This window comes from Physella acuta, unplaced genomic scaffold (genome assembly GCF_028476545.2).
Source record: "Physella acuta isolate Inbredline_101_S28 unplaced genomic scaffold, ASM2847654v3 ptg000168l, whole genome shotgun sequence".
Taxonomy (NCBI): Eukaryota; Metazoa; Mollusca; class Gastropoda; family Physidae; genus Physella; species Physella acuta.
In genome coordinates this window covers 356,184-381,748 of record NW_026731687.1, presented here as the reverse complement: position 1 = coordinate 381,748, position 25,565 = coordinate 356,184, and the positions used below count along the sequence as shown (strand labels likewise).

The following is a 25,565-nucleotide window of genomic DNA, read 5'->3' as shown; positions in this document are numbered from 1 at the left end:
CTTAACCTTATTTTATAGTTTATAGGTCTACCTATCTTTAGTAGATTAAAAAAAATCTACCAAGGTTTATGTTTTTAGGTAGACTGCATTAGTTCACTTTAAAAAAGCAGATTTGGATATAAAAAAATTCTTTCAAAACAATTAGATCTAGATCTAGTATGATAAATGAATAATAATAAAAAAAAACCTCTCTTATTTCTTGCTTTTCTAGGATTAAACTGGATTCTATAAATAAGCATACTAAAAAGTGGCAGAAATGATTAAGACCAATATTTCCAGGTGTTAAGTTAACCTTTTTTGTTCCTAGGTAAGCATAAATGATTTAGATCTAGACTAGTATTAACTCTCTAACTGATTAAAAAAATAAAAGTAGTATTTTGATAACAAATCCATTAAAAAATATTAAAATAATAATGATATTGTCAAAGTTAATTATTTTAATTAAGAATAATAACACTTGTTTGTAGGTAGATTCTTTCTAGTATATGGGGCTGGGTCTAGGCCTAGGCTATGTTTCTTTAAAAACGAATTCTAATCATATAATATGTAGGCTATTTAAAAATCAAGCTATATAAAATAAAGGTCATAATAAGGTATAGGCTCAGTTTGGCTAAATTGTAAAATGTCGCTTTCTAGATCTAGATCTATAGTTTTTAACTTTATTTTAAGAGACTACATTTCAGTTAGTTAGGCCTACTTGTTGCCAACCATAATTAATTCTTTAACACTTTTATTAATTATTGGGCCTATAATTCTAGGTTAAGTAAAATTCGTCAATTTTATATTGTTATAGCAACATGAGAGATTGTATACTATTATATTTTAATTAAATATATGTAAAATAGCCTAATAAATAAATATTGCCTATATTGATTCGCATGGCCGCCATGGCATATGCCAATGGTTGGAACTATATTAGGCCTAAAACAATTTTTTTTTGGTCATAAGGTTATGTGATACAAAGTTTTGTATTAGATTAGTAGAGGGATTCATTATGACCCAGCATTTCTTTAAATAATATGACACTTTTAATCATTGTGTGTGGAGAAAGGGAAAGTAAGTAAGAACAGAGATGGATTATAAAGGAGGGCTCTTAATACAATAACATGGTAAGGTACAAGTGTGTAACATTTTCGCGCCGTAAATTCCCGACATACAGCCGGAAGAAGATTCTTATTTTCAGCAGTTCATTCCCGTGGCCGTTGAATAGACGCTATCTTACTTGTACAAGCCCAGTTAACCCAAAAAATTTAAATATGGATATTAAAATTTAGGTTTGTTCTTTTAAATCAATTCAAAGCGTTACTTCAGAAATAAACACCCAACATACGTTTAATACTCAAATTAAAATTTCAAGAGATTGACCAAGTTTACACCTCCACGAGACACCAACATTCACAACCTCATTGATTTGGATTTTGCCTGCTCCCTCACTCCACACACAACCACTCATTGAAAAACCAAAAGACATGAGTTAACAAGATTATCAATCTATTCTGGCATGTCTCTAGATGAGTGATTAGTCTAGATTTACTTACTTAAGTAAGTTTACAGAGTATTGCAAGTTAGCATTTGACTAGATTTCAAGATCTATTCTTGTTCTAAAATCTAAGAGAATAGGCATAGGAATAGGGGGGAATTTTCATACTATTTTTTAATACCAGTTTCAGATAATAGAGATCTAGAAAGTTTTATAAAAAAAGGGGTGTTCAGTTACTGGCTAATGTCAATGCTAACCCTGTCCCTAACCCCAACCTTAGTCCTACCATACGCCTAACCCTAATTTCTAACCATAATTAGTCCAGGATTAGTCAAGATTACAAAACAACCCAACACACCAATTTTATGGAAGAGTCTATTATCGGACATCGGTATCTAAAATCATCCGAGAATAGTAGCCTATAGTATTCTAATTTTAGTTCTAGATCTAGCTAACTAGCTAGAATAATGAATAGGCCTAAATAATTCATATTGTCAATCCCCAGCAAAATTGTAGTAAAAAAATGTAGTTTTAGGCCATAGCCCATTTTCTGCCACAGCTAATTCAGATTTAATAGGCCTATTTATCGAGTAGGACCTCCCCCATCCTAAATGTTTGTTTTTCTAAATTCTGATTCATACGTTCTTAAAAATAATTTTTAGTCCTATTTTGACATAAAATTGAAATAAATGATTTTAAAGGTTTTGGAGCATGGTGTATACTTTAATGCTGTTCAACAATGTAATCGTTAAGAAACTTCTCCATGGTGTTTGTTAAGCGAGTTTTATTTGCAGATGCTTGAGACATTTAAACAGTTTAACACAAATAGGCCTATATTATACCAGTTTCCGATAATATTACAATAGTTGAGTTTAAAAAAAAGGGTGTTAGATAGATTACTGATAGGCCCTAGTTAACTAAAATTCAAATATGACATGTCAGTGCAAACCCTAATAGAGTCACCCAAGTTGTGTCATAGCCCTAACCCTAATTTTTGACCATAGCACTAATTCTGAGATTACAATACCACCAGCAACCTAACACCTATTTTTGAGAGTCTAACTAATTGTTGGACATTATTAATACTGATAGTCTGATTTCCATAAGTATGTTCATATATTATTAGGCCTTACCTAGTTGTTCATTTATTCATTAGGCTACAGATATTTTCATACTTTTACTTTTGGTATGTTTTTCGGGTTGAAGTAATGAAGTAGGCCTAATGGTTTTCTTTTATTAACATTTTGTCTGTAGAAATTATTGAACTAATCTAAAATTCTTGGAATAAATTTAAAAAGTTAGGTGAAGGCCTAGATATCAATGCCAGTAATTTAATAATATAAATAGCAATAGGCAATACTTAAGGAAATAATGTTGTTTTAATTAGCCTAAAGCATCTGCCAGAGAATCAGTTAATCTAATATATTAAAAAATTGCCTACTAATTTTAAAGTTAAGTCAAATTAAATTCAGCAACATTTTTTATTACCCTATGTATTTATTAATAATTGCTTACATGTATGCCTGTCAAGTCAAATGTTCTTTCTACAAGCTTTTACTTACTTCTCAATGTCCATTTGTGGGTTTGTGACAAATCTCGTAACTCAATTTTAACCCTCTCCTGATGCAGCAATTTTGTCCAAACTTTCTAGATACTTTCCACTTCTAAGACAATACAAGGATATCTATTTTTTAACTTAACTAGATCTAAAACTAGTAACTTAAAATTAATTAACTGGTTTTGAAATTAAGAGGAGATAGAAAGATTAAATGCTGGCGATCATTCAATAGATCACTATATTCAATAACAGAAGGGGAGATAGCTAGCTAGATGCAATCACCCGACTAGTCTGCTGTGGTTCATGCAGAATGTTTACAATTGTAGAGCTGAGTCAAGTTAGAAAAAGCTATTAGGGGCAGATGAAAGAGTTTAAACAACTTGAAACTAAGAGGAGGTAGCAAGTTGATCCGCTTGCTGTCATCGGTAAACTGTGGTCATGGACCGGCTGCTTTCATGGATCAGATAATCATCTTTCACTTTCAGATATTGCAAACTGCTGTTTTTAAGCAAATATTTTTTTGTCACAGCAACAGTTAGTGTTAACTTCATAAATTATGAATTACCAAAAAAGTAGAAAATATAACAAATATAAAAAAATCTTTCTATAAACAAGCTTTTAAACGGGCTGAAAGTAAGAAAATGAACTTAATTTGCTCTCTTTCAGTTCACAAAAGCTTTGGTCGTTAAAATATATAAAAGATCACAAAGCTTTTATGAACATTTAAAAGCTTGTTATTGAAAGATATATAAATATTTGTTTTAATATTTGTGTGAAAACTTTCTCATGTTTTACAAAAAATTAAAATTTCTACTGAAGGCATAATAAATAAAAAGCCTAATAAATCTATAAAAAATACAACTGACTAAAATATGCAAATGTTAAGAAAAAAAATTCTGTTCCTAGGCTTATTTATATTAGCCAATGATATATCTTATTGGATTTTGTGTTCTTCTTTCATTAGGTATTACTATTATTGGTGTTTTTTTTTTTTATGAATAAAACTTTTTTTTAAATTTCAGTGTTGTAGATGGCATATAAAAATTATGGAGTCTGAGCAAGGAGTACCATCAGCTAATTTGAGCTCCCCACCTACTGCTGCTGGATGTCACCGTCTTCCACAACTTCCTACCATGGGGAGAAATGTGAGAACAGCTCAAAGCAAGTCTAGTGCAAAACATGAATTTAAGCCTAGAGATGAAGCTGCTGTCTTACATGTTGAAGGCACATCCAAAGTGATCAAAATATTAACAGACAGTATTTCTGAGTATCAGTGTACAGAATCTGAAAACAAAGAAAGTTTAGGCTTACAATTGTCAGCTAATAGTGAAAGTAAAGATACAGATTTGAACACCAGTTCTACTTTACCAAATAAGAAGAAAAGATCAGCAAAAGCCGTAAGTGGGGGTAGAACTAAAAAAGATGCCTCAACTAGTTCTATTGCTGCAGTTAAAACTGATCTGGTGTCCAACAAGCCAGATGGTTTGAATTCATGTGGCCAGAAAAATACTTCAGTATTGGAAGATGAAAAACAAGTACCATCTCCAGATTTGCCTCCATCCTGTAATTTGAAATTTGAATCAAAAGATGTTAGCTCAGACACAGCTATGGAGGATAAAATAAAGAAAAAGAAGGAGAGCCCACTAGAAAAAAAGAAAAGAACTTCCAAGATGGGCGTAGATGTTAAAAACGTGGAAACCATGGACACAACTTCAGATAAATCAATGCCACATGATGAAACTAAAATGCCTCATGGAGATACTGACATTGAGGAAGCAGAGAGTGGAAAGACAGACGAGACATTACCAAAGTGTCACATTCCAAGATGTGTGTTAATTTTGCCCACAGAAGTACCAACAGAGTCACAACTTGAAAAACTTTTAGCTATGGACTCAACAGCATACAATTTGCAATGTGCACCTTTATGGCAAGAGGGTGACATGCTATGGGCAAAGGTCAGTGGTCATCCATACTGGCCATGCATGGTATCCAAATGCCCTTTTACTAAGATGTTTACACGAATAAAAGGTAATGACTTCAATGTTTTAAACATTTTAAAAATTTAAGTTTCTATATTTCAATTGTCACTTCATTATTTTTCTTTAAAAAAATTTTTTTTTAGTTTGCTTATGCTAACATTAGAAAACTAAAACAATAATGATACAATTTGTATTTTGAAATCATAGGTGATGTCAGAATAATCAGATCTTATCATGTACAGTTTTTTGGAAATGAAGTTGAAAGAGGTTGGGTTAATGAACCATCATTAATGTTATTCGAAGGAAAACTGAATTTTTTAGAGAAAGCTCAAACTGAGTTAACCAGACAATGTAAAAGAGGTAAAAGTGCCTATAATCCATACAAAATTAATATATCTAGACGTCATGCTTGGAATATAGCTGTTGATGAAGCAGAGCAAGCTATGGCTTTATCATTAACTGAAAGAAAAGTGCAATTTACCTTTGAATATGTATTTATGGATGAGCTGAAAAAAGAGCAGCAGTTAAAGAAAGAAAAAGTTGATGCTACAGGGAATGCAAAATCTCCTAAACAAGTTACAGGAGCAAAGCGTAAAAGAACTTCAGAGGAAAAATGTTCAACAACCCCTGTTCAACAAAAAAATAAAAGACGTAAGTTAGATGTCAGCTCTTTAGTTGGCACACCTATCGGTGCGGAAACTTCATTTGATGCATATTATGCAAATCATCGCAGCACTGTCATTGAAAAACACCCTGAATGGGATACAACATTTGTGTTTGAGTACTTGCGACAACAATGGGAAAAGGAAAAAAAGAAAACCTCTAAGGAACCTTTAGGCACCCCTTCACAATCTACTCCCACAGGTAGGGTTAATATAAATGTGATGGCACTGTAAAACAGCTTTTTCTAGCTTTGTGTATTGTGATTTAGACTATATGTTTAACTAGTACATTAATATAATTTGTGTTTAGTATTTATACAATATATCACTAAATGTAATTTAACACATTTGGCAAACATTTCTGTTTTTAGATTTTAAAATTATTTAATTGGAATTTAGATACCTACAGAATTTCATTCTTTGGCAAAATTATAATTTGTTTATATCTATACATACTATAGGAAGCATCAAAAGAGGCAGACCTGCTAAGCTAAAAATAAATGCAGAAAGTTCTGTTGCTGATTCCAATTCAGAAATAAGAGATGAGGTGATTATTTTTTCATAAATGGAGGGTTATTTAATTACCTTCATAGCACCTTTGTATCCCTCTGTCTGGTCATTTTAACCACCATGTTTCCTTACTAATAATCTTGTTGAATAGTGTAAGCAATAATAAATAATGTATAATTTTACACATTTTTTAAAAAAGTTATTAAAACAATTTCAGTCAATCACAAGTCAGCCTCGCAAAAGAGGAAGAAGTTTCAAGAACATAATTTCACAACCAGAGCCTGAAGAAACTCCCGCTCCTTTAGCTATCAATCTTGATTCAGAAGAAAATTCTGCCATTGACGAGGAAAGTTCACGACCTAAAATTGCAGCATCAGCCCTGTCTGCACGAAAAGTCAGCCAGGAATCTGATTCAAGCACAGAGGTAATTCATTGCTTCATGTTTATTTATTATAATTGCATGGTACATTCTTTAAAGCGTGTCTAAAATATATTGCAAAGCTTACTTTGAACTTTTTTGTTCTAATTACTATTTATTCCTCATTCTGAAATATTAGAGTAAAGGTAAAGGATTGAGAGAAAATGAACCTTATGAACTTGAAATTTTCAAACTGAACACAACCTGCAAAATTGATAAGGATAAAATATGTGTTGTCTGTGAGAAAAATTGTGATGTTTTTGAGTGCAGTAAAAACTGTGGGCAACATTTTCATCCATCTTGCGTTAATTGTGATCCTCAAGATGTGGCTCAATATGTATGTTCTGAATGTACATCAGGTGTGTATTGCTTTAACTGAATTTAAGACATTTTTCTTTTTGAATATTTAGCTAATTATTTCAGACATACTGTTTATTGAAAAAGTAACAAATTTGGGGCCATAATGGGGACATTTTATTCTGGACATTATTTCATTTATTGGACATATGTATTTGTTGCCATGTCAATTTTAAAATTTAATTAAAGTAGCTGATTTATAAGTAAAAACAATATCTTCACATGGCAATGAAATAACCTTGAAAGGAAATTATAAAACTACGCAGTGTTTAAAATGCAACTAACAATTACATTTTAAAATGATTTATTACAGGAATCCATGCTTGCTTTTCTTGCAAGAAGGCTGATATGGAGACCATAAAATGCTCGGTTAACTTGTGCGGTAAATATTATCATGAGGACTGTATTAAAAAATACCGCTTAACTCGTTGGGAAAACAAAGGCTTTGTATGCCCTTTACATACATGCGCTACTTGTGCAGTGGACAATATCAAGAATCCAAAAGCTATAAAAGGCAAGCTTCTTTTTTTTTAAAAAGTGATTTAAAAAAAATTAAATGATTACAGATATTAACGAATTGTTATCTTCATTCAAATTTCAGGTCGCTTTTATAGATGTATAAGGTGTCCAACTGCTTACCATGTTGGAGATTTTTGTGTAGCTGCAGGCAGCGTAAATCTGGCTGGTACATACATCGTCTGTAGTGACCATTTTCAACCTAATAGATCCCTGAGCTGCCATTCTCGTTTGAATATTACTTGGTGTTTTAGTTGTAGTAAAGGTAAATTATGCACTAACTTTGTTAAAATTGTCCCAAATCCAATTATCATTTTTTTTTCAAAATGTTTTGATAGAATATTTACTTAAAAGTATTGAATTATCAAATTAAAAAAAATGTGTACTGCATTAACATTACTTATGGAGTCTACTAAAGAATCGAAGATGGTGGGGATGTCTTGACAGGCTGCAAAATCAACAGCCAGTATAAATGAAGGTTATGGTTGAGGCCATATGCTCCCTCAGGAATAGAGAAGATTAAGTCTTTAACATTGCTTCATTTCTCCCAGGTGGTACCCTGTTATGCTGTGAAACATGTCCAGCAGCTTTCCATGCTGAATGTGTAAAGGTAGAGAAAACACCAGAAGAAGCATGGTTCTGTATGGACTGTGCAGCAGGGAGAAAACCCCTCTATGGCAACATTGTCTGGATCAAAGTTGGGAACTACAGGTACTTAGTTTTATTTTTAGCTTCTGATGTAGTAATGAGGAAATGTTTTTCCTGAATGTTATTGACTAAAGTTATTGTAATTATTAATAATCTTTTTTTCAAATTCTCACTGTAGTAATCACTTTTTTCTGAAATTTCTATACAAGGTGGTGGCCTGGAGAAATTTGTCATCCAAGACATGTCCCATTAAATATTCAAGAAAAAGCACATCAAGTTGGGGAATTTCCTGTTAGATTTTTTGGATCTCATGATTATTATTGGATTCATAGAGGAAGGTAGGTTAAAGGAATTCGTAAAAAGTTTGTCAAATAAATGTTTAGTTAAAAATGTTGTCCTAAAAATATTAGTAAAATACAAAAAGTTATTCTGCCACTAGAGTTAGATACTTGTTTATTAATTTCAATTTAAAGAAATGAAATGGTGTATTATAAAAATAAAAGTTTAAAGGTGGAAGATAATCTCAGTAATATGCTATCACTCCCAAGAATTTTGCAATTTAGAAATAAAAATCTTGAATTCCTTTTTTATAACCAATTTCAAAGTTAGAACATTTTTGCTTTACTATACTAAACTAGAGAGATTTACATTAAAAATTATAATAAACATTATAATAAACTTAATTCAGATTTTCTTATTGCATCCAGGGTTTTTCTGTTTCAAGAAGGTGATAAAGGAAGTAAAGAAGGCTCATCCAGAGGATTATTTAAAATTTACATGAAAGGTGTTAAAGAGGCCACAGAGGCATTTAAATTGTGGACTGCAGCTAAAGCAAAAAAAGTGGAACAAGAGCAAGAACGCTATGATAAAAAGCCAGCTCCATACAAATTCATTAAGGTCAAAATAGTAATCCTTACTTTATATTATTCATTTACAGATATTAAGCCTGTAGTTCTTGTGTTATATTTAATTTACAAGGTGTCTATACACTTTAGATAAGTGATTTGTGATTTTCCTTTCATTTAAATTCAAATATTTTGCTTCCTATGTTCAGAGTAATGTTCCAATTGGAAGTGTACAAATATACAAAGCTGAGTTATCTGAAATACCCCGATGTGAGTGTAAACCAGATCAAGAAGATGCTTGTACATCTGATTGTCTTAATAAGATGATGATGTATGAATGCCACCCAGCTGTATGTCCTGCTGGTGAAAAATGTCACAACCAGCGTTTTCAGAAACGCCAATATCCTGAATGTGAACCTTTTAAAAGTGAAGCTCGAGGGTGGGGTCTAAAATGCCTGGAGGATATTAAAAAGGTAATAAAATTTGCTTCATGTAACTAAGAAATTATTTGTTATGATGCTTCAAAACCTGTTGTCAGGGACTTAAAACACTATTTCAGCAATTATTAAATTTAGAGTACAAATAGAACACAACCAATTTATGTTATGATAAGTTACATGTTGAGAAACATTTTTTCTCTCATGCTTTTCATAGTATAAAAAAAATAATTGCAAAAAATAAAAAAAAGTGGTATGAAGGCATGAAGGGAAAAAAATCACAATTAATTAAAAGGACTGATCAAAAGATTTCCTTAATTTATCACGGTCCAGTCATATCTCTACTTTCTTAATATTTATTTCCCTTGGCTCTGTAACCATTTACATCAGATTTCTACACTTTATGTACTAAAGTATGTAAAGCTTTTCACCAATCTTAATCCATTTATTGAAATTAATTTTAAAGGGTCAGTTTGTACAAGAATATGTTGGTGATCTTATTGATGAAGAGGAATGTAAAAGAAGAATTGAACAAGCCCATGATGATAATATCACTAACTTTTATATGCTTACAATGGATAAAAACAGGTTTGTGAAATTTTGAGTAATGATAAAATTAGTTATTTTAAATGGCAATACTTCATAGCAACATTTTCTTTTGAAGTTGAAATTCTTTCAAATAATTATGTGCAATACTGTTTCAGAATAATAGATGCTGGACCAAAGGGTAACTACTCCAGATTTATGAATCATAGTTGTTGTCCAAATCTTGAAACACAAAAGTGGATGGTAAATGGAGACATTAGAGTTGGACTCTTTGCTCTCTGTAATATTTCTAAAGGTAACTTTTATTGGCACAGTTTTTCAGAAACAATCTTAAATAGTATGCTCTCACTTAGTTTAAAACTTTTGGCTGTTGAACAAACTAACATGTTATTGTTTTTTAGGTTCTGAGCTGACTTTCAACTATAATTTAGAATGTCTTGGCAATGAAAAGAAAGCCTGTGCTTGTGGCTCTGATAACTGCAGTGGATTTTTAGGAGTCCGTCCTAAGGTAAAATTACAACATGTTTAACTAAAATAGTAAACATTTCTTAAAAAATAGGAATTTATCCTCAATGTAACTTATTATTTATTTGTATGCAAAAACACAGACTGCTGCAGCTACAGCCAATGAGAAAAAAGCCAAAGAAGCTAAAAAGAAACGACGAAAAAAGAAGTTGGATCCTCGTAAAGAGCATGAAGATGATTGTTACAGATGTGGTGAAGGCGGGGAACTAGTTATGTGTGATAAAGGCAATTGTCCCAAAGTGTATCATCTTCAGTGTCTCAAGCTAACCAAGCCCCCATCAGGTATAGTTTTTTTTATTACCAAGATACATTTTTGAAAAGGAATAGGGATACAAATTTTCATTGTGTAGTTTGTGTGAATTGTTAACAAAATTAGGATATACTGACAGTATTAGTTAAATACCCAGTTAGATTCTCATGGACTTACAAAGCAAGAAAACAATTGCAAAAACAGAACTGGTGTTAGTGATGCAAATCTCATCAAAAGCAATAAGAATAGATCTACCTGTTTTTTTTTAAGTTCAATCTAAAAATTCATTTGAGAAGTACTATTTGCAAAAATATTCTATGTATATTTAAGATATTTTTTTTCATTTTATTATTTTATTGTTCGGCAGAGTAATAACCATGTCCATTTCCTCATTGATGCTTAAAATTCCTAATTTAAAAAAAAAACTGAAGTCATGTCTACTGTTTACTATTAGAATAATTTGACTAATCAAAGCTTTATTTTTTATTGAAATATTTTTTTATAAAACTATTAATTCTAGGCAAATGGCTTTGTCCATGGCATCACTGTGATGAATGTGGAAAGCCAGCCATCAGCAAGTGTTCAGAATGCCCAAACTCATATTGTGCTGCCCACATAGAAGGAAATATGTACAAGGTAGATGGTTTAGAAATCTGTAGTGATCATACAGATTTAATAGAGAATTCATCACAATCATTAGATAGTTCTTCAGTGACAGGGGCTAATGGAGTAAAATCAGAAGTTGAGTCTAATTCAAGTGAAAGTGATGCAGCAGATAGCAAAAGTACAGAATCAGCAATTTCAAAAGCTACAGAAGATTCCGGTGACAATTCTATCCAAGTTAATAGCGAATTGAAAACAGAAGTTGCTGATGAAACTGCTAAGAATAAAGTCAAAAGTAGCAGCATAAAGAGTTTAAGTTTGAGAACGAAGAAAGATGATGGTAAGACAACCCTTGCATTTGACAAGCCATCTTCACCATCCAATATGCCAGCTAAATCTGAAGTTATTAGAAGTGTAAGTTCTAATTTAACAGAGTCAACCAGCATGCAGACCCAAACTTCGAAGGCTTCATTACTGCTCAAGTCTTCAGAATTGCCTGTTGCAAAAACTAAAGGAAACATAACACGTACAAAAGCAAGATATAGAGCAAGATTAACTCAGAATAAAATAACAAAACTAAAAAATGCCAGTATTTTAAATACAAGCTCTGAGAATCCACAAAATGCAATGGAAGTCCATGAAAGTGATGATAATGATAGCATTTCTGATCTTGTTATTGACATACCATAATTAGTGTTTGTATAATACTGGTTCCTTTTATAATAACAATGTTCATGCATTTTTAATTTGCTTTTAGTATTTTGGAAAAGGGATTTATTTTCTACACATCTGTAAAAAGTGTAAATTGTCATTATAAAACATTCAAAAAAGCATTTTTAAAAACCTTAACTGTTTTACATCTTGGTTAATTCATTTACTCAGGTTTAGATTAGGTTACATTTGAACAAAAAAAATATTTCTTGTACTTGATGTATTGTTTGCATAGTTTTTGTTTCAGATGAAAGCTAATGTAAAAAATGGGGGTGTCAGTTTAAAAATGTGTGACTGTTTTAAATTGTACATGCACATAATTTTTTTAAAATGCCTATGTTTAAAATGAAATGTATTTACATCATGGTTTTTATTTATAGAATGTTACTATGTATTGATTTAAATGAACAAAGTATGTACTTCAGCTGTTTTACAGTACTAAATCTAAAAACATGTACATTGAAAAACTAGGAAATATTTTTATTTCATTAGGTTTCCTTTTATCTTATTTGAAAAATTGAATTCTTTATTTTTGGTACAGAATCAAATAAAATGCTACTTAATCACAATATATAGGATGTCATATTGTTTTAGATTTTAAGTAAATAAACATTTTAAATACACATTTCTTTAACATCCATTTTCTTTAGTGAAATTTACAATGTACACAATATTGTTTTTTAATGCTTCTTTACTTTTTAAATCATTGTAAGAACATTTTCAGCCAATAAGATGCTATTAAATCATTTATTAATTCTACTAACATACTATCAGTAGTCTATGGATATTGCTTTTAAAATATTTCCCAAAAATATTTTTTTACAAATTTGCAACCAAAACTGGTTATAGCAATTATTTTTTTCAAAGGCTTGAACTGATGTCCACTCAGTTATGTAAACAAATACTATAAGCCTAGGCCCAGTTAAATACATCCTTTCTAATAAAGAAAAGTGCATAATTTAATAAATGTTTTATGAAACTAGATTTTCGGATTATTTTACTTGTACAAGTACTGTGCATTGCAGCATTTTCAATACATGAATTTTTGTTTCAGCGTGTTTAAAATTAAATTCTTGACAGTTCATAAAAGTAAACCAATAGCTTTTTCTTATCTCTTCTATTAGCTTTGTATAAACACTTTGCTTAGTAATAATGGACTGTTAACAGTATAAAATTTTTTTTTTTTCAAATGCTTCACTTTTTTCTGATTAACTGTGATGGTGGTGGTGCCTAATGAGGAAGAAAATAACTCAAATTCTAGCCATGAGGTATACTTTACTCCTTACTGATATATCTGACATTGATAATTTATTGTAAGCATTATGCCTATTGAAAATTAAGCTAACAATACATAGCTAATAAATGAAGTAATTGGTTAAAATAATAAGAGTTTTATCTTGGTTAGCAAGACTACTTTTGTTCACTAATAAAATCTTAAATAATTTTTGTTATGAACATGTGGAGCTTAACTTGAATGTATATTTTAAACATGTAAGTTGTAACTGCATATTGAAAATAATGTAATTTTAAAAATGTGTATTCCTATTTTATAATATGACTTATGTTGCTCTAAACTTGTTAACTGTAAATCTACTTTACAATTAGAAAAAAAAAAGATTTAACATATTTTGAACCTCAAGGATTGACTATGCAAGTATTAAGGGAAGTCTGAAATATACAGTTATATATTTATGCATGAAATAGGATCAATTATAAGCATCAATTAACTAATGTCTTCTAAGTTTAATTTTTTGGCATGGCTGTAAATGTGAATGCAGTTGTTTCAAAAATATTGATTTCAAACATGGGGCTTTCAAAAAAAGGTGGAGTTAGTTACATGTACTACCAAACAGTTGTTTAACAATATAGTGATTTCACCATCAAACCTCAGCCATGCTGATTTGAAAGAAGTAGAATTAAAAGAATTACCTTCAAGTGGCTAACTGCTTTAAGAAGTGCTTTTATTAGTGCCATTTATAAAATTGTATAAACCTTAAAAGCTTTACACAGCATAGACTTAGGCATCATATTACAAGGTGAATTTGCTATAGATCTTAAGTGTTAAGAACTATTGAAAGACCATTTTTTTCACCATACATTTTTATAAATTAATTACCCTTCCTCCATCAGGGTTCGTACGCAGTCTGGAAAAAGTCTTGAATTTAGAAAAGTGAATTTAAGACTTAAAAAAGTCTGGAAAATCGCTAGTTTTTGGGCAGGATTTTTTAAAAGTCTGGAAAAAGTCTGGAATCTAGTTTTAGAAACAAAACTTCGTAGTCTATATTTTCCAACTTAAAAAAATTGCTATTTTTAAGTGAATTTACTCCAATTTTTTCCCCGCGCTTTTGCGCGGGTTTACACTATGTTGTGACGTTTTTTCGCTGGTTCGCAGAAAAAAGACGGATGCTCAGTTACTACGTCATTGGGAGAAGAGGGGAAGGGAGGGAAGAGATATTTTGTGGCGCGACTGACCGTGTGAATGTGTTACAAGTACTTAAAATTGTCATTTAATGAAAGAATGATCGGCGTCATGATTGTTAGGCTCTCGATTTTACCCGCTATTTTTTCATCGTTTGAGTTTGCATGCAGGCAGTCATAACAAAAAGTTATGGGAGAGATGTGTGAGTGGTAGTTTAGATATAATTTATCAGTCTGTAAGGCGTCATCCATTTATGACTTACAACAATTTTTCCGATTTTAGACCCCCCCCCCCCCTTTCCCCAACCCCGCCCTCTGTCCACACGTGTTCACTTACTTTGGATTAATAATAACATTTATAAGATTAATAAGTCGCAAGGCCTCCTTGGGTTCATACCTGTATTTCTGTTTGCTTCAGCTTAACAAAGAGGTACTATTTTTATTTAGGAGTCGTCCATAAATGACGTCACACTCCGGAAAGTCGGGGAGGAGGGTTTTATAAAGTGTGACGACACGCTCTCGCAATAATGTTAGGGCAGATATAAATACCGTGTTTTATTTACACGCTGTGATGGTTTTTAAAACACCAGCACAGTCGTCTTAATTTTACTTTCTACTCGCAAGATACAAGTTTTATGTTTGTTTTAGAATGTAATCACACAATCTTCCGACCCCTTCCCCCCTCCATGTGTACGTCATAAATGGATGACCCCTTTAATTTTAATTTACTTCCATTAAACTTTTTTTGAAATCTTTGCAAATGCTGACGATTAAAGTTAGACTACCCCGCCCCTCCTTGTAACATCGGTCACTTGTGTGAACTCACCGTGAACCTAAGTGCGTAGTTGGTACTGCTTGGTAAGGAGGGTGGGGGAGGGGGTATAAGTCACAGCACAGTTCATGTTATGACGTATTAAACAGGCATACTGAAGTCTAGACTACTATGACCTCACAGTGACTGCTTCACCTTGTCTGGTGGGGGGGGGGGGGAAGGATACCGGCAATTTTTTTTACTGTAGACCGTTTCTCAGCTATTACTATAAGCACAAACAGTGAAGATTTTTTTTTTTTTTTAATTTTTTTTTTTTTTTTTTTTTTTTTACAAGTAGCCTATATTAGGCTACGTAACAAGAGCAGACCTAAATTAATACATTACATTATTATTCTTTAAAGTAATTAACTCTCACCATTATGCAATACCATTTTAATGATAGTTTAATTGAAAACATAAGCAATTAGATCAGGAACAGATTACATAAGTCTAATGTTGGAAACAAAATAGGTGCATCATTTTAATCAATTATTTTAATTGTTTAAATTTTAGGTAGGGTGGAGTAGGCAAACTTAGAAAAGTGATTTTCTGTCAATTTGGCTAGAGAAAGTTCACTATGAATATAGCTCAATTGCCTAAAAGAAATGTCAATTTAGTATAAGTAATTATGATGACAGTACAAATAGTGCATCATTTTAAAAAAATTATTCGCTAACACATTGTCTAAAGTCTGGAATTTTTCCAAAAAAGTCTGGAAAATGTCTGGAAAAAGTCTGGAATTTCATTTTCAAAAAGCAGTACGAACCCTGTCCATACTTGACAGTTAATAATAAGAGCCGATAAGTAGAGTTGATCAATTTTCTGTGATCTAAGAACAATATGATAGTAAGCTCACTGCTATGCCCAGCCAACTTTACTTTTCCTTACTGGAGTCAGGTATCCATCAGAGTTGGGTGGACTCTAGTCGAGGATCAGAACTATAAAACTAGGGTTAGCAGTCATTTGCTCTTCCATGGGACCATGCCATCCAACATTTGATCAAATAGTTTAAAATTTTTAATTAGAACTAAATTGTTGCCTTTTAAAACTCATGCCTAATTCTAATGTTTTTATAACTATTAGTAATATGGTAAATGGTGTTTGTTGTATCATTAATAACTAACAATCAAAATTAGGTGCAATTTTGCAATTGGGCTTTGGTGTTTTATGTAGCTGACATTATGTTTAACACCTTAGATATGCCTGAAATTTATGGCATGTTATCTGATGATTATTCAGTTTTTCAACTTGAAGATAGCCTCTGAGGTTCTATAAAAATATATGATTGGTTTAAACAATTGCACATGCACATTTTCCCCCTAGATTGACCAATGAGAGGGGGGTGGGGGTGGATGTTTATGAAATAGAGTTAAATAAGCTTTATCATGTAAAACAGAGAGATCTCAGTTTTAAGCAAAGCTAAATTTTTAATGACAAATTTTGATAAAAGAGTTAATTTATGAAGAACACAATAAATAAATAAAAACCAACATGTCAAAATATGTATCACATGAATATATTATTTAAAAACATCACATCTTTTAATAAAAAAAAAACAAATGCTATAATTTAAGCAAAGGATTTCAACATTAATCACCAAAAAAATGCATGGTTGAGTGGAAATAAGACTTAAAAGTTTGACTAGGATAAAAATAAATACAGAAAAAAAGTAGTGAGAACAATTGGGGAGTTAAAAAAACAATGTATCATTTCACTGCTGATTCTATTATTAAATCATCAATTCACAAAAGCAAAATATTGGAATGTCTAAATTATACAATCTTAGCATATCAAAAGCTTTGACAGAATTACAAAAATAATAAAATGTAAATGTAACACAGCTACATTGAACATGTTTAATTAACAATAATATTTAAAAAAAAAAACCCCAAATAAAATGGCAATTAATACATTTAACACGAATAACATGCCAAAAAATGTATTTTAAAACCACAATGTAATTGTATGTAAAAGAACTGGTAACAATATAAAAATAAACTCTGGAAAAGTTTATGACATCAAATAGAACAAGCTGACAGCATTTTTGTGTTGCATAATAGCTACATTTATTACAGAACTACGACCACCCATAAGTAAAAAGTATAAGGAATATTTTGACACCTGGTAAGTGGTTAGCACCTAACCATTGCTATTCAATGCCAATCAATAAAAACTTCAGACTTGATTTAAAACAAAGTTGAAAATACATTTTAAAAATAAACTAGGTTGTCTAACAGATATATTTTCTTTTCTGAAAGTCTAAATGCAAAATCATAAAACTAATACCATAAGTGGTAGTAGTGGCATCTTTCAGCTGTTGTTTTGACTGCTCTGTTAAGTACTTGAGACCATGTTCCTTAACAATAGAGATATTACAAGGATAGCCAGAGCCCACACATAAGCTAACAGAAATTAATGATCTCAGAGATGTGTCTAGAGCCAAAAACAGGTTTGTGAGACCAATTTGTGATATGTTAGAATTGTAAAGAAAACTTAACATCTCAAGATTGTGTGAATATTTTATCAAAGCCATTAAACCTTCATCACCAAAGTAAGAATCACAATTGTTTCTGAGAGATGTGGTTAGAGAAATGCTAAGATTGCGCAAATTAGGACAAGATTTGGCCAAGCTGATGATTAAGTTGTTTGTAAGATTTTTTGCTCCATCCAGTGAAACGCAAGTCAAGTCAGGACATTCTTTGAAAAGATCCTCTAAGCATTGTTCACTAGCCATTGAGTACTTCAAAGACAACTTTCTCAGGTGACAGTGGTTCCATTTTATCGAATGAACAGTATCTGGAAGTGAAAGCAAGGAAGTATTCATTTCAGTTTCACTTAACTGGGATATCTCACTATTTGTATTTAATGCAGTGAATAGAGCATGGTATTCATCAGCACTCTGTGTCATGTCTATGAATGGAATGTTGTCATTTAAAATCATACTTTGAGTACTTTCACTAGAAGTGGAAGCTTGAGGTGAGTGGCACAACGGTTGAGAAACAAGTTTACTGTCAAATATCAATTCCTCTAGCCACCTGCACTTGGTCACTAGGCTGAGTAAATACTTATGATCTATAGTGTTGTCCACCAAATGTAATTTTCTTAAACAAATGGAGTGTTTTGATAATGCATTAATTGAGTCTTTAGTAAGGCGATGACACTGACTGAAATTTACATCCTCTAAAAATAGACATTGTTCAGTTAAAAAAATGACGCTGTCGTCATCAATGTCTGAGAATGGGGCATGAAGTTTTCTTAAATCTTTGCAATTAGAAGCAATTTTTTGAAGCTCAAGGCCACACAGGGAATTATTTTTACAATGATAACTGCTTACATTTCTAATACTGTCGATTTCCAAAACAAGCTCTTTTAACTTTGGACAACACTCTCCAATAGCTATACAATCTTCCAGATGTATGTTTTGTCCACTAACAGTAAGCTGAAGCAGATGAGGGAAATGGGGCAGAATGAAATCCAAATAGGGTCCAGTTTCTTGTCTGTCAAGCAATCCTAGTTCAGTGATATTATGTGTTTCTGGATTTAAACAGGCAAAGGCGTCAGCTGTTAGATTTGTAGACCAGGTCAGTGATAATCTTCTCAATTTTGGGCAATATTTAATAAATTGGTTAATAACATCATCATCAAAATCGGCTAGAAGTGTATGCAATTCTACAACTTCAAGATTTGTGCAATGCTTAGGTACACTCATAACATGAAACTTATTCATGACAGGATTTTCACTTAAATCCCTTGATTTGTAATCATGATAAACCAAAAGCTTTAAATTTGGCAAATGAATGGCTTCTTCCATGGCCTGGGCTAAAGAAATCTTAGTGTAGATTAAACGCAATTCCTCTAAATCAGGATGTGTTATGAGAGCCACTCGCAAGTTTCGTGGAGAAACATTACTGTATGAATAGTCCAAAGATTTTAGATTTTCAAATTTTGGTTTGTTTTTTCGCTTCCATGATGAGCCAAATAGCTCATAAATTCCACCATCAACACAAAGGTTACTAAAAATCAGCTTCTCCAAGCTAACATGAATGTCATATAACAAGTTTTTCACACCTGCACGAATTTTAGCTACATTTTGACAACATCTGATAGATGACAGATCAACATTAATCCACAAGGAAGCATCTTTTGATAGACGATACCAGCGCCAACATGTCAGTCGTGCCCCAAAAATCAAGTCAGGTAACGATAATTTAGTAAATATATGCAAAACAATTTCATCTGGCATTCTGTCCATTATTCTGTGAACAAAATTGATCAAGTTATACATTAGAGGCTTTGTGATGGTTGGGTTTTAAGCACTAGTATTAGTTTTGTATCTAAAAGTTGTACATTATCATTTTGATATTAATAAAAAATTTCATAAAAAACGTTTTAATAACAAGCTTTTATGTAATGATGCACTAAAAAGTAGAAAATAAATTATACACTACTATTTAAATTACTACAAAGAAAAGCGTGGGTCACTTTAGTACTTTAGTACCTATTGGATATCTTTACTAATATTTGCGACACTGTTAAAAGTATATATTTTCTATATAAATTATATAAATTTCATTTTTTGTTCGGGGGGGGGGGGGGGGGATGCCTGGAAGAAACTCTGAAGGCTTTGTATCTAATTTTTTGAGATAGTACGCCTAAACATTATTATTATAATATTGCTTTTATTAGTTTTTATTATACTGTTTATTAGTGGTTGTCTATAAATGACATCAGGCTTATTAGTTGATTTTTTTACAATTTTTACCTTCCCCCCCCCCCCCCCCCCCCCCCTGCTCCTCCCTACCACCACACATGCTTACAAAAAGCCAGCCACCTCCCCCCCCCCCCCCCCAACTCCCCAACTAATTGTAAAAAAGCAAAAGTGTGACATCATTCTATCTGACCCCTCCCCCAGGAATGTGATGTCATTTATAGATGACCTATAATAATAATATTCATAATAACTACATTGTGGATCATTAAATAATATCCCCAATATCTATTTTTAGATAGCACTGAGGCTGAACCAAAGTTCAAAATGCTATTTGTATCAATTAGCAGCATGATGTACCATGCGAGAAAATAAATTGGTGACATCTTCTAGCATAATAAGTTTCTACTTTCTACTGTCAGCCTACTGAGTACTAACAAACTAGAAAAAAAATATTGATTAGTGCTGTTGAACTATTATTTTAAATATTTTATATTAAGTACTAACACACTGTTGTAATTTTAGTTTCAGATGAATCACAATGAATGGATGGATGGACGGTCGATTAGGCCTAGGCCCTAATAATTTTTTATTTTATTTGTATAGTATAGGCCAGGGGTCTCCAAACTTTTCAGCCCGAGGGCCGCATTAACTATCAAATATCAGTTCGGGGGCCAGACTTTCTTTAAGGCATCTCTTCAAGGTCGTGGCGCCCCCCCCCCCCGAAGAACGTCTACCGCCCCTCCCCCCCCCCCCCCCCCACGAAGTGTAATTTATATAGAAATATATAGAAATTACCCGAGGTCCACGTTTGTTCTCAAATTTTTCTTCACGTATTCCATTCTTGAAAGTGTTTGTTCACACAGCATGTTGTTCGAAAATTCGAAAGATACTTTGATGCAAAAGTTTTAATTTTAGTAAAGTCTTCATTGTGTAAAAACGTATGAAAACCCATCCTTCTTTGAACGTGTCTCTAAGGAAGTCATTTGCTTGCAATTCAATGACCTCCAGCTGCAGTTCATCTTTGCAACTGGCCGCATTTGCTTCAAATGGGCTTTGAAAACATTCTCACTTCTTCTGCCTTTGAATCCAAGTCAGAAAACCGCTACTGAAGCTGCATCTGTAGGTCTTTAATGATCTCGTATGTAAATGACGTGGGGAACTCAGTGGTTGCTTCAGCCGTAAAGACCTTGCACTACTGAACGTGTGTCAAGTTGTTAGCCTGTACTTGTTCCAAAAACATGATAAGTTTGTATCTAAAGGCCTTTAGGTGGGTGTATAGATCAGAAACTAGATTTCACTCTCTTGCCGTTTTAGTTTCAGAAAATTAAAATGACTAGTTATGTCTGCAGCAGAGGCCAATTTCTATACCTACTCTTCATCAGACAATAATGGCTGTGACTTGCCTTTACCATCAGGAAGTCACCTATTTCTTTTCTTAGATACTCTGCTCAGAATTTTCTCGCAAAATTAGCAATCTGCTGATGTGAATTATGGTAAATCTTGCGATTTTGTGTTTGTCTCTGAACTATCTATGACTAGATATCCTTTTCGGTAACAGTGTCATACATTATATGTAGGGAAGCCAGCTCTTGTGTTATGTTCATGTCTTTATCCACACCTCTAATGAACACAAGCAGTTGAGAGGTGGAACAGCTGTCCGGCGACTCATCCATTGCAATTAAAAAATGGTGAAATTCGCGTGAATTTTTCGCTATTTGAGTCGCAATGTTTTCACCAATGTCTGCAACACGGCGAGTAATTGTATTTGCAGACAAAGCTACATTTTCAAATAGTTTTGACGTTTCTGTGCAAAGCTCCTCAGCCACCTCCAACAAACATTTATTCAGTGGACAAAAAGGTCGTCGCGGGCCGGACAAAATGACCTCGCGGGCCGCATCCGGCCCGCGGGCCGTAGTTTGGAGACCCCTGGTATAGGCTAATAACTAGAATCTAATAAGCAATATTCAATTCAATATTTCAGATTTCTATTTCTGGAATTGGTGTTTCAGGTTGGGATCCACCTAACTTAACTAATTACTAAACTCTAAAACTAAATGACAAATGTCAAATGACGTGAAGTGATAGGATAGTGATTGACAGTAACATTGGTGATTAATTTATCAATTTCTCTAATAAAATATGATTATATAATATAATAATATATAATAATAAATAATAATTTAATAATTTTGGTAATCTATCATTTTAAGTACGTAAAATCGCCCGCGACTAGTAATGTGAAAAACAGGTAACTCCTTAAATTTTAATAATTATTTCACATTTTGAGGAGGATTTATGGTTTGAAAAATACAAAAATGTTTCCTTGTTTCATTTATGTATGTTTTTAAACAACTGAGTTAAAACTTTTCAGTAATAAATGAAGACTAGCGATGTTTCTAACAGATGCAACCATGCTCATTTACTATAGCAGCCATCTTGTTTATTTTTTTTATTGTTAACTTATAGATTCTAGCGCAAGATTCAGGGGAAGCTACTCTAACTTACAGATGGCCGCTTTTTATATAGCAAATCCTGCTCGCAAACACTGCTGTTTAAAGTTAATTTCTTGCCTATACTATATATATTGATATATTTACTTTTATTTACCCATTGATTTAGGTTTATTATTCATTTATCTATAACACGGGTTCCCAACCTGGGGGTCGCGACCCCCCTGGGGGTCGCGAAGGTCTTTCTGGGGGGTCGCCAACTGGTACACTAAACCTTAGTAATTTGAAACAAAACATAAATATTTAGAAGAATTTTTGAAATTCGGCTTCATTAACATCACTGGAAATGTAATAGAGAAGAAACAAAGCGCACTGTACAAAGCTGTTCTCAGTCACGAATCTATGAAATCTTCAAAACTAAAACGTCATTTGAGACAAGTCAAGTCATTCGGAACACACCAAAAAATATATGGAGTTCTTTCGTCGGTAAGAAACTAGTTGAAACGCCAGAGACTTGATCGAACAGGAAGTTTTCACCAGCATTAGTGCAAGCATCAAATGAAGTCGCGATAGAAAATGCCAAGCAAAAAAAAAAAAAAAACAATAGGAGAAAATCTCATCAAACGCTGCATGTACGTAAATGTTAAATAACACATGTTTATTGAAATTAAGCTTTTACCATTGTTTGCTTTTCAAGTTGATAAATCAACAGACGTGAGTTCGTGTTCGCAGTTGCTGGTCTGTGTCTATATTCATGCGGATGATAGCAAAGAAGAGTTGCTCTTTTATGAAGAACTGAGCAAAAACATTAATATAGATCACGAGGTTCTGCTCTTCTACACTACAGTACGCTGGCTGTCAAACTAAATGTTGTAAATTATATTTTTGAATTGAAATCTGAAATCAAATTGTTCTTGGAAGTGTAAAGGAAACAATACTTTTTGGTATACTTAAAACGACAAAGAGTGGTTGGAGAGAATATCATACCTAGCAGATGTGTTCGAACATCAAGATAAGCTTAACCTGAAGCTTCAGGGAAAATGAACGAATATTATAACTTTCCATGATAATCTCAGGGAATTTTTATCAAAGCTGCTAAATCGGTAAAGAAGATAAATCTTGGAAATATTGTAAATTTGAGAAACTCTGCGGTGTGGTAGATGAATCTGATTGTGGGATAATTAAAATATTGAAAGAAGCGATTTCTGGGCATCTTGAATCTCTTGAAAACGAACTGCATCGCTGTTTCTCTGAGCTGAAAAAGAAGAATCTGCATTTACGCATTACTCATTCTCTTCTTCCCTTGATGTTGCCAGCATTCCCGATAAATTACAAAATGAATTCTTTGATTTGCAGAATGATTCCGAGTAAGATGAAAAACTGCAGACACAATTTTGGTGTAGTATTCACCATTCATACCCAAACGTAAAATTGATTGACTTTTCGAGAATATATTTTCAACACTATTCTTCGATTAAAAACAAAATTAAGATAATTATAATGACATAGGTTGGAGTTAACAAAAATTTGTTTTAATTAAAAACTTAACCACGAAGGTTTAGTGAATAGTATGCAATTTTACTCATGCTATTAAAACAGTTATTAAGAGTAGTTCTAATTGAAAGTCTACTAGATAATCTTATTTTAGTGCTTATTAATTTCCATACTAATTTCGGCTTTTTAATTCTATGGGGGTCGCGGTTCACTTACTTTTTATAAAAGGGGGTCGCCACTCGAAAAAGGTTGGGAACCACTGATCTATAATATTTGACACAAATATAATATCACAATGTACTTCTATTAACAAGCCTTGACAATGAGGTAACTTTTTCGTACATTACTAGAATCTAGATCTAGTCGCGGGCGATTTTACGTACCTAAAACGATAGATTAAATATTAAAATTAAAATACTAAAAATAGATTACCATAATTTTTAATATTCAGTTTACTAATACTAATACTATTGTAGTTATTATATTATTTTAAGAGGTTCTAGATTTTACCTAGGCTTACACGAAGATCTAGAATCTAGATCTAATCTAGTTCTATTATAAATTATCCTAAAATTTTTCAGATCAACTTAAACTGCTAGATCTAGATCTAGATCTAGTAGTATTACTAATATTTAGATTCTAGATCATGTTTTTTTGTCAGTTGAGTAACATCCGATAAATAGGCTTTTCCTATTTATTGTTGTGCTTGGAAAAAAAAAGAATTATTAGGGTTATACTAAACACTGAACCTTAGTATGATTTTAAAGTACAAAGTTTTTGTTATTATGAACATAGCATTAAAAGGCTTATGAATATATATGGGCCTATATTGGCCTATATACAAGCACTATATTATCGTCCGTTTATTTATATTCTCATGCATACGCCAATCCATACGTTATTCCATATCATTTATTTTATTAGTAGGCCTACTAAACATGCTCAATGTGGATTATGCACCCCAGATTCCCCAGCGGCTATCTTAGCACATGGGGTCCATTTCTATTACAGTATTACTTGAATTAATGGTCTAACTGCACCAGCGATCATGTGTCTGGAGCGCCCTGTCTCCCCGATGAGAACAGAGGCGGCTATGTTTTTTTTATAGAGACCCTATAAACTGTGGTGGCTACCCCAGTCGATGGCTTATTCAAATCAGCGTGACGCCATCTACTCACTGTTAGTAATGTACAGCTGGGTGCCCCGAGTAATGGGTGCTACTTTTGTCAACTGTTAAAATTGCAGCAGGGGCGTCCTTCAGCACACCCGCGTTCGTGTGAAACAGAACGCTCCGGTCTTCCCCTTGATCACTAAGGAAGCTAGTTTTAAAGAGCACCCCAAGCTAGATATAAAGTAGACCTACATGTGGCTAAGCCTAACCACTTGAGTGGTGGTCGCGGGTGCTCTAACTCATCATTGCTGAATTTCATCAACGTACTCTCAAGTATTTCACACATCAGATATAAAGATCTACTATGTAGGGGGGGGGGTATTCTACAAACGATAATATTTTAAATAAAACAAACGAAAATCAAGATATTTAACCCCTCGAAATGTTCAAGTCGATAAAACACTCGTGAATGTGGCCATTTATTAATAACTGTCGACCTGTAAACAGTCAAATGCACGCATAGTC

The 25,565-nt window shown here is 32.6% G+C and overlaps 2 protein-coding genes across 2 annotated transcripts; one reads left to right on the top strand and one right to left on the bottom strand.

Moving 5' to 3' along the window:
* Positions 1-1,179: 1,179 nt before the first annotated feature.
* Positions 1,180-13,640, top strand: LOC131936120 (histone-lysine N-methyltransferase NSD2). The gene is made up of 17 exons (XM_059293017.1): positions 1,180-1,274; positions 4,061-5,066; positions 5,225-5,881; positions 6,141-6,226; positions 6,407-6,613; positions 6,747-6,966; positions 7,278-7,478; positions 7,566-7,745; positions 8,032-8,191; positions 8,338-8,466; positions 8,836-9,025; positions 9,183-9,446; positions 9,877-9,998; positions 10,115-10,251; positions 10,358-10,464; positions 10,565-10,763; positions 11,252-13,640. The coding sequence occupies exons 2-17, from the start codon at positions 4,085-4,087 to the stop codon at positions 12,022-12,024; spliced, it is 4,614 nt and encodes a 1,537-aa protein (XP_059149000.1). The 5' UTR covers positions 1,180-1,274; positions 4,061-4,084; the 3' UTR covers positions 12,025-13,640.
* A 3,109-nt stretch (positions 13,641-16,749) lies between these two features.
* LOC131936124 (uncharacterized) lies at positions 16,750-24,529 on the bottom strand. Its single transcript, XM_059293025.1, has 2 exons — positions 24,440-24,529; positions 16,750-19,530 (listed from the first exon to the last, which is right to left on the bottom strand). The coding sequence occupies exon 2, from the start codon at positions 19,524-19,526 to the stop codon at positions 17,505-17,507; it is 2,022 nt and encodes a 673-aa protein (XP_059149008.1). The 5' UTR covers positions 19,527-19,530; positions 24,440-24,529; the 3' UTR covers positions 16,750-17,504.
* Between the last annotated feature and the right edge of the window lie 1,036 nt (positions 24,530-25,565).